Source organism: Thalia democratica, chromosome 2 (genome assembly GCF_965202585.1).
Source record: "Thalia democratica chromosome 2, ktThaDemo2.hap1.1, whole genome shotgun sequence".
Taxonomy (NCBI): Eukaryota; Metazoa; Chordata; class Thaliacea; order Salpida; family Salpidae; genus Thalia; species Thalia democratica.
Window position 1 is genome coordinate 59,712,560 of NC_139166.1, and position 10,703 is coordinate 59,723,262.

The 10,703-nt window shown below is 25.0% G+C and overlaps 1 protein-coding gene across 1 annotated transcript; it reads left to right on the forward strand.

Annotated features, from left to right (window-relative positions):
* Positions 1-499: 499 nt before the first annotated feature.
* On the forward strand, positions 500-2,270 carry LOC145828812 (uncharacterized). The gene is made up of 5 exons (XM_082936566.1): positions 500-690; positions 773-960; positions 1,329-1,486; positions 1,775-1,969; positions 2,211-2,270. Exons 1-5 carry the CDS (start codon positions 500-502, stop codon positions 2,268-2,270), a joined length of 792 nt encoding a protein of 263 aa, XP_082792692.1.
* Positions 2,271-10,703: the final 8,433 nt, after the last annotated feature.

The window sequence follows — 10,703 nt, forward strand, 5'->3', positions numbered from 1 at the left end:
AAAGGTTAAAAAACATTATAATACTTATTGGTTTTATAAATAAAACTAAAAGTAAAATTTTTTTCATACTACTAATCAAACTAATAAGAGATTTATAATACAGATTATAAATTTTTTTTTTACTTATTTAAATAACCTATTGAAATAAAAAACCATAAACAAATTTTATTATCGAAAGGATTTTTATTGTATTTAATTGCCATTTGCCACTTAACATGGCTATATTTTTAGTTTTAAAAATATTTATAAACCTAAAGCTTTTTAAATCTTATCTATAATTCTTTTTAAAAGTTAAGTTAAATGTAAAATCGGGGAAATTTTTAAATAGTTATGACGTAGCCATACAAACTTATATATAATAAGGCTATTTAAACTGAGATCGATAATGATAATTGGGCTAATATATTGTTAAAAAGAATATATTTTCGTTTACAGATGTTTGCGTGTTTAGTTATTGGCTATCTTTTTATAATTACGTCATAATTACATGAAGTTTAATATGTATGAAACGATTTCCAAACTTGCTTGTAAAAACGCTTACAGTGATTTCTTGGAAGAAAAATGGAAACAGGAATCGACTATATTGCAATCATTGAAGAATCCAAACATCTGCGGTTTTCTCCACTCCGACGTTGAAAGTCCTCCAAAGGGTTGGCAGAAGCAGCAGGACTTGAAATTCTCCAACATTGAGTGAGATATCTTTTAATTATTTTAGTTTAAAGTTTAGGAGATAGTATGTTTTGAAACATTCTTATTTTTATTTAATTTTCAGTGAAAGGGATGTTGCGCGGGCTGAAGATGGTTCTCAACATTCACTGAATCCAATTGCCTTGACGGATGAAGACGTTAGAAAAATTAAAGACGAAGAAAACTTTAGGAACGTTTATAATGAAACCAGAAAAATTAATTGTATCAACGAATTGAATGTAATTGAAGTAGAGAGCACATATAAAATAAAAAGTGAGTGAATCTATTATATTATTAAACTAACGCAAATAATTAAAATGTACTGTACTACTTATTAAAAAAAGGCTAGTTTAGTATGAAAAACAACATGATAAAAAAAAAAGACAAAATAGAATCTTACAATGAATACTTTAATAAGTGTCTACATCTTTATTTGAGGTTTAAGTTTTATACTTTGAAATTTTTTTATTGTAATACTAACTTAGTTTTACGTACTTTTACTTTGTGGCAAAATTAAAATTTCATATAATGAAACGAAAAATCTTATTTTGATTTTTTTTATTGAACAAGTTTAAAAAAAAACGTATTTAAAAAGTCAAAACTCATTTTTTCAATGAACTTTAACAAAAATTTTGAAACAGATTTTGCCAGAGCTGTCGCGGCAAGTGGTGATAATGAAAACAGCTACATTTATTTATACATGGAGATTTGTCAGCCAATTTCCTTGAGAGGATACCTCGACAAAATGGACTCATGGAACACAAGATCGTTGCATCTCATGATGGAAATATTCAACCAGGTTTTTTTAACTTTTTGTTTTGGTTTTGAACATAAGTTATTTCAGTTTAAATATAAGAAAGCTAAGTTGTTAAAAGACCTTGTTTGCCAGCAAACTGTTGTTAATAATTGTAGTTTAGATACAGATACGGTTAATTAACATAGTTTGTTGGTTAAACACACACTTCGAACTTTTGAAAATATTTATAAATGTCAAAAACACAAGATAATCTTTTATTTAACAAAATGTGAATTAAGTTAAAAGTAATTAAAATCATCTATGTGAAAAAATTCTGTTTGTCTTAACCAGATTGTATCTGGATGCAGTTATATGCACGACAAGAAGGTGATCCATCGCGACTTGGCACCGAGAAACATTCTCTTCGGTGCGGAGGACAACAAGGTAAAGATATCGGACTTTGGTCTGGCTAAGTACCTTGGTGAAGATTCCCGTGAAGTCGTTTTGTCCAACTACAGAGCATACTATCATATGGGCCCTGGAATAGTAAGATTAATTGTATTAAATATCTAAAAATAAAAATAAAACAATATATCGAAACATTACTAACTAATAACTGTACAATAATTTAAACAAGGCAAACTAAGCAACAAGGATATATATTATAAAATTAACATTTATAGTTAATAGTAATTAATAGTAAACAAAAAATTATTTCCAGCGGTCCTCATCATTAAAATACATTACTTATCATAAGCTATTTAGTTATTTATTTTATTTTTTTTAGTCCTATTCAAAGGATTACGGGACTATATCGGTTGTATACAGCCTCGGAATCACGCTGTAAGACATGATGACACCTAGGCATATTTAGGATGCAATCGCGGAAGTCCTGGAAGAAGCGCACAACAAAACAGTTCTGCCTAAAACCCTGCATGTTAAGTTTCCGAAACTAATGAGTAATTAGTTATTAAGAACCAACATTTTATATTTTTACTGCTCTTGACCCTCTATAACGCTTCATGTGTTACAACTTTTATGAACCTATAACACCTTTCATTTAAAATAAAAATATAAATTAAGAATTTTATTTTAATAGTACTACTGATAGGCCTAAAATATATAACTTTGAAAATAGTTTCCCCAATTTAGAATACATTTGCAAAATTGTTGCTTATAAATTAAAAAAATTCACAACGATAGACAGAATTCAGATATAAAATTAATTTATTATTGTCAACAACAATTCATAAAGAAATGAAGAGTACACATCTTTGTAAATGCTATTTCTAGCTTTGGTAGCATAAAGATTTAAGCTGTAAAAAAGAATGAAACATTATTTTGCTAAACAAAATTGTTAAGTAAAAGCTGTAATAAAGAATCACACTTTTTTTTCCAAAACAGATTTGTTAAATAAAACAACTTAGTTAAATAACCACTTACTTTGAATACTAAACAAAAATATTTTTCAGATACAATGTAAAACATATAAATAAAATCAAACTTAAAGATTTCTAAATATAAATACATATATATTTTTAAACTTGTTATGAATTAATAATACAACTATAAACTTGTTAAAAAATAGTATTAACTTGTTCTTTTTAATTTTTTATTTTTTTTTACAAAGTTGGTTTTAAAATGAAAAATTATTAAAACTAGCTAGCAAAATCTCATTCAAATCTAGAAATACATCTGTTCTAACACTATTAACAAACCTGAAAATGTCCTTAGCTTTTCATAGATAAAACAAAACTATACTGAGTAAGCCTAAGTTAAAAAATAAAACTCTAAATATTCTAGAGTTATTCAGGATACTTTGAGTGTGTGGCAACAATGTACAATTTAAATCTTTCAACTTTGCTAAAAAATGCAATAAAACTTTAACTAAGGCAAGCATTTAAAAATTCTTTAAGACAAGTTTTAATAAAAGGATAAAGTTCTAAATACAATAGAAAAATTATATTTTGTTTATATTAATCTTGAAAAAATAAAAACTTTAACTAACTTAGGCATCTATAAAATCTTTAAAAAAAGTTTTATTTAAAAATAAAGTTCTAAAGTAAAAAAAACTATAGTTTGTTTATATTATTGTTAAAAATGTGTTTATATTATTGAGTTTTTCAGTTTGTCTTCTTGTTGCAAGCTATTTGTCTTATTCTGTTATTTTTTCTTATTCAATAGATTCTAATCTTCTTGATAAAACTTTAGAAAATGACATTAACATCACTGTTTCAAAAGTTTTTCATTTTTGTGTATTTGTCAACCACAGGGATTCCTAAAACATTCAACTTAGAGAGTCAATTTGATTTAAAACAAAATTTAATTCTTCATGTTAGTTTACTTTGAGGTTCATCTACTTAAAAATTTATCTTGTTTTATATAATCTATCTGTTTTTGCTCTTTTGTAACACAAAATAAAAAATTTCAAAAAAATGTTAAGTTCTTTTTGACTCACCACAAACATTTCAATAATACAAGATCGTCTCTTACACTTACTTTTTTTTATATCACACATCATTTTAACCAAATCTACAGCATCTAAAAGGATTTTTTACAACAATTTGCTACTTGATAACAGAAACCTACACCAAGCAATTTGTATACAGTTTAGGTGTATTCAACTTGTTCAATATTTACGACACTAAAAGTGCTAGAGAGTACAAATATCTCTCAGGAGTACAAAACTAAGTGCAGAAAATTACTGAAAGCTAAAAAATGGTCTTAAAAGTTGAATGATCGAAACAAAAGCGAGCTTTTACGGTGTTGTAGATTTACAGAAACGAACCAAGCTACGTGCCTGCTTAGTACCATTAGCTACATTTAAGCAATGTTTACTTAGAGAATTAACTATAAGAAAAAACAAAGCTACATAAAGCTTTTATTATCATTCTTGTTGTTATATTGATTTTAAAACTTTACTAAAATTTAAACTTTACCACAAATTCAATCTTGATATTAAAATTTAATTTGTTTAGTTTTCAAGTAAAAACTTTGAGTAATTTTTTTTAATTGTTTAAATGCCATTTTCCATGACTGTTAAATATCTTTTTAGATTTATTTAAGTACTGACGAGGTCTTTGACCGAAACGTAGTTTGTAAAATAAGTTCTTGAAAGAACAATTTGCAAATACACAAATAGTTTAATAACAGTATCAAAATGTTTATCTGAACAAAATTTCATTTTTTTTTTGTTTTGAAACATTAGTTTATTTAAAAGGTTTTATATTAAAATTATGAATAGTTTAAATAGTATGATACTAGATACAGTTTGAAAACTTATCTCAGACCATTAAAATTATTTATTTAGGTTTATAAAATGATAATTGAAAACTTGCTTATAATATTGGCTTGTTGTTTACAAGAACACTAATCTAATATTTTAATAAATTTAGTCAAAAAAAAAACAATGTAAAAACTGTTTTGCTAACTATTTAGTAATCTGCATTTGTTGTACTAACTTGAATTGCTCAGTTTCTATAATTTCATGTGTGCTTTTAGTATGCTGTTTTAAAAACACAAACAACACTATGAATAATAGCTCAGTAGCTCGCTGTTTGCATAGTTTGTTTAAAATGCACTGTTTAGTCTACAGTGTTCATTACAATGTTTTCTTGAAAGATTACAAAAACAGAATGCACTGTTATACTAATATAAGTACAATATTTCAAACAACATTATATTAGTTTGCAACTAAAAAACATTAACTATACTTGTGCCACGTATAAGCTACGTTTTTGTATTAATGGAAACAAACTAGCTGCTAAATAGTTTTTAAAAATCTATCTTTCTAAACTAGAAATCACTTAATTAATTTTTTTCGATCAAGAATCTTTTTGTTTTTTAAAACTTTCATTAGTGTTTTTATCAGCTTTATATTTGGAATAGCACCTAAATTAACAACCTTCAAAAGTTTTTTTTTGTTTTTCATAGACTCATTTTATTTGTGATTTTGTTTTCTTAAACGTTCTATTATAAATAAATATTTTTTCAGTTATTTAAAAACTCTTATTATTTCCAAAATGAAAATAGTAACGGATGATTATTTCTTCAGCGGAGAACATAAGTTTTGCGAAGAAAACACTGTCACGACCAAAAGCGGAACGTTTACTTTTCACAGAAACACTTATTTGTCTCGCGACGAAGCTAAAGATTTTTGCAAGAACAAAGGTGAGTTGTTGGCACCAATTACCACCTGGGATGACTTTTACAAACTTCGCAACTTCACCGATGGGTGCACGAATTTGGGCGGAGATCAGATTTACCGTATCGGCTTGGATGTAGTTGACGATAGAAACAGGTATTTTACCAATGGAGAAGTGTTCAATAAGAGCCTTCATGAGCCTTTGTATTCATCAATAGAGAAGATCAATACAAAGCCAACGTGCTGGGACACAATCTTTTACTCTTATCCAGGCATACACTCGCTGGATATTGAGAAAAACATCCACTGCTTGTACTGGTCACATCCTTTTATATGTTTGAAGCCTATAGTTAATACCCCAGTGTGCAACTAAACTGTAAATATTTTACAAAAACTTTAAGTGTTCTACTTATACATTTTCTGAATTTTATTAAATAAAAGTTATGATATTTGATTAATTTTAAAAGTATTTCTAAACAAGTAAGAATGATGTTTTTTAGTTTCAAATATTTAAGTTTTATAATATTCCAAAGAAAAAAATAAACCAATTTTTTTTTTCCTTTTTTTTTTTAGGAGGCTCATAGTAAAGTGTTGTAGTTTACGGTTTAAAACTGAAAAGTTTAAAATATTTATTGAAAAATGAAATTCTAATTTTTTCATATGTAGGTAAAAATATTTTTAAGTTTAAAAGTAAATTCTGCAAAAAAACTTTTTTTTGTAAAAAATAACTATTATGATGATAATTTTAGTGTTCAAAATTAACTACTTAAAAATTTACTCTGACTTACTTAAAGTTTAAATATTTTTCTTCATTAAGTTCAACCTTTAACTCTTTAATTAGCTTCAGTAGGGTTAAACCTATATTAAAATAAAATGTGTCAATAATAAATAATAAAGCACTAGTAGATAGTAATTTTTACATTAATAGCCTAATTGTAAACTTTTATCACAATTTTAAAATTTATTAAAAATTTATCTATAAAGTACACGGCGAACCTAAGTATGGAAATAAATATCAAATTTTTAAAACAATTAAAATTAACTTAAGTATTAGAGATAAGCTACAAAAGTTAAAAAAAATAGCAATAGTTACAAAAAATAGATATGAAAGCTTTTTGATTATATTAATTATCAGTATTACAAAACAAAAAGTACATGTCTATAAAGGAAAAATTTAAAAATATATAAGTAAGTTCAAACCGTACAAGAAGTAAAATTTGTATACTTAGTAGTTAATAATTTCCAATAAACAAAACATCATCATTATCATTATTACGTAACAAGTAGTACATCTTAAAAATACGTAGGTGTATAAAAAAATGTCTAAAAGAATATAAGTTAGTAAAGACCGTACAAAAAGTAAAACTTTTTTACTTAATAGTAAAAAAAATTCCAATATACAAAACATCATAAGTACAAAAACACTTATTAAAGTACATACATAACTTCACTTGCAATCTATAATTTTGATCTTACATAAGCTTTTATTTTTCAACCTCTATCTAAAGTCTCATTTACTTTTAATAACTTAAAGTAGTTTACAATTGTGTTATTAAAAAATTATAATTTAATTATTAATTGTAATGATTCAATTAATCTTAAGTTAAATTTTTCAAATATATTAATGAACAGCACATATTTTTAACCAGAAGAGCGCGTAATTGTTCAAGTTCTTTAGCACTACTAAACAAAAAGTTCTTAAAAATATTTTTTGTTACCATGATACTAAAATTAGAAGCTTAATACTTTTATTTTTAAGTTATTGTAGTATTCTGAACATTTGTTATTCAACATAAATAGAATAAAGAAGTTTGATAAAAAGCTAGAAAAGTAGTTGCTTGTTTATTAAAATAAACGAATTATGTTTATTATTTAGTTTTGTTATAAAACGATTTTTTTCAGTTTTGTTTTTATTACTGTACATATACTTTTGTTTTAACTTGCTAATATTAAGCTTATACATCTTAACCATAAATCAAACAAATAAATCATTTATTTATAACGTCTTAAAATTAGGCTTGAAAAAAAAACAATATTAAATATTGTTTTGTCAACTTTTTATCAATAATTAAATTAAGTCACAATTATATTAAACTACATGTACTTTACAAAAACTTAAATGGTTTTAATGTTTTTAAAAAATTTTTTTATTAAATACAGCTATAAAAAGTTTATAAAAACTTTAAGTGTTAATCCGTATTTTTATTAATGCTAATAAAGTTTTGTCCTTTTTTTTAATCTAAAGGCGCGTTACTTTTTTATATAAATTTAACTGACACTCTCTGCACATTACTATAATTTAATAAAACAAACTGCATTAAAGAATATAATTTGTCAAAAAATAAATCACGTATTTTAGAAACCCTAACAGCTTGTTTAACACAGATTAAATAACATTTGTTTTTGCTGTACAAAAAAGAGTGACATTTCTAATTCTATGAAAAACATAAAAGGGCCAAAACTCAAAAATAAAACATATTTTATGTTTTATTTTATAAAATATTATGAAAAATACTCTTATAGTACGTCTAACTTATAAGATTAGGATAGTAGAAAAAAAATGAAAGTACTTAATTAACCAGAATATTTAAGTTATTAAAAGTCACTATATTTTATCACTAACTAAAGCCATATCTCAAAAAAATCTTATTTGGAAAAAAGTTTTTTTTTTTTGTACGTAGTAAGATTACAAGTGCATTTTGGATTTAAAAGAAATATGTTTTAAATTAGAGATATTTCTTCTTAAACATTTTTATGTGGTTTTAACTGTCCGAATTTGAATGGTCGTGCACCCGCAAATACGGTTATGAATAAACATAATTTTATTTGAATTCATTAATTTTTATTTTTTCTAGGATACAATGAGTACTTCAATAACGTTCGAAAATGCTGGTAAGTTGTATAAAGTTATATAAAACAAAGCAAGTTTAAGTAATCCACGAATCATCTGCAGTGATATTGGGTATGAAATTGCAAGAATTGACAATAGTTCATTTACTGACGTAAAACGTGTGCTAGACAGTTATAATATAAGATATATCCTTTTTACTCAAACTGGTGACGACAACAGTAACTGCTTTTCGTTTTATGAAGGAGGAAAAGTACTAGAGTCTATCAAAAAAGTGTGCAAAAATAATTTCATGGGTAAACTAACGCTGTGCCAAAAGTCTGCCAGTAAGCATACAACGAAATTCGTCACACAACACACAACGACAACTGTAAACAATGAATCAGAAAATGGATCTGCGCTAACTCTAATTCTTGTTCTTGTAGGTGTGGTTGTTCTAGCCGTTTTCATACTAATTTTGAAGTTTTTTGTAAACATTTATCGAAGACGAACAATAAATGCTCAACGAAATCAACAGGTTGTTTGTTTATTAGAATATCGCTTAATGTAGTTTAAACAGAGAAAAACTCATATTGTTTAAAAACAATAACGCTTTTAAAGTATAATCAATTACATTGTAATTTTCAAACATGACTGTGCTACGTATACACTGTTCATTAATCATAGTTTAATATTATAAAAAAAGTTTATTAAAAGTTTTTATAAACTATAGAAAACAATGACGTGTTCAAAAGTAGAAGTACAAACTTTAAATACATTTAAACATTTAAAACGAATAGAAAAATATCTGAAAAGATACAAAAATAATATTAATAGATCAGAATGGCTAAAAGAAAACAAGAAGTGGCTCAGTACGAATCCAATTTTTTAATGAATAACAATTTTATAGAAGTATTAGGTTCGGTTAGTAAATTTAAAGTACTTATCATTAAATAAAATTTTTAATAAGGAAATATTCACATATCATAAAAAGTTCTTTTTTTAATTAAATTTGGTTTAAAACGCTCTATACTTTGTAGCTAAAGTAGAGCGGCATATACTTATGGTACAAACAAAATAGTTTCATGTCTTTCTTCGTCAGACTAAATTTGGTATTAAATCATTTATATAAAAGTAATTGGTGACATAAAGTAATTTTTATTACCTATCAGACTAGTTTTGAAACACTGTACAATTTAAAGTTTAAATAGTATAATTTTATTATTGTTTATTTGGTAAATGATTACACTATTTTCACAAAAATTACTATAAACCTCAAAGAAAGACTCATAAAAAATAATAAGAATTTATAAACAAATTAGTACAATATTCAATAATAGTTGTTCGTATTCACTGTATAGTTTTGTTTTAATCTTTAAAACTGACTTTAAAAACTTACAAGTTTGTTTTTTGCATATGTTTTTTCTTTCTGCTTTTACTTTAAGATCTATATTTTTCGACATTTTCCATCTTTATTTTTACTTACCTACATAAGTTGCAGCTCATTTAAAAATAATTTATCCTGTTTGTTTTATGCAATTTCATGCTGTAACTTGTATTTTTACCGTTTAACCTCCATTTATAATTAGGTAGTTCTGTTGGGTGTTTTTTTAGCTAACGCAGAAATACAAGTTATTACGTCATATAATTAAGTTTTAGAATAATACTAACTTAGATTGTAATTTAAAAATTAGCTTAATATAATGTAAAGTTAAAGTACAAAGTTTAAAGTCCGAAATGTTTGTAAACTTTTTTAGACATAATATATTTAGTTTATAGTCTAATAAGTCATTTTAAATTTTATTTTCTTCAATTTTCCTTCTTTTTAAAAACTTATAGAAATTATAAGTTTTTTTAAAAGCATTATTTCAATATTCTAGTTGACTCAAAGCTTTTAAATAGTTCTGCTGAATGGAGTAAAGTTTTAAATTATTACACTCGATTGGTCACAGAAGCTAAATTTGTATGTATTTGCGTTAAAGTTACATGTAAAAAAGTTCTTAATAAATATAATGTCATATCTAGTAGTATTGTGATCAATAATAATAATACAACAACCACAAAATAAATAATTAGGTTAAGTATTTTAAACATTATCGTATTGTTTAAAGTAGTAGTACATATTTTATAATTTTCTGCTAAGTATAAAACTATACAGAGCTGTTTTTTTTTCATTTATTTATATTTTGTTCATTTTTAGGGGTCTTATGGAATTTGTTTCTTAAGTAGAAACAAACATTCAACTAAAACAGAAGCAGTGAAGAGAATTCCAATTTCAAAAAGGTTAAAAATACATTATAATACTTATT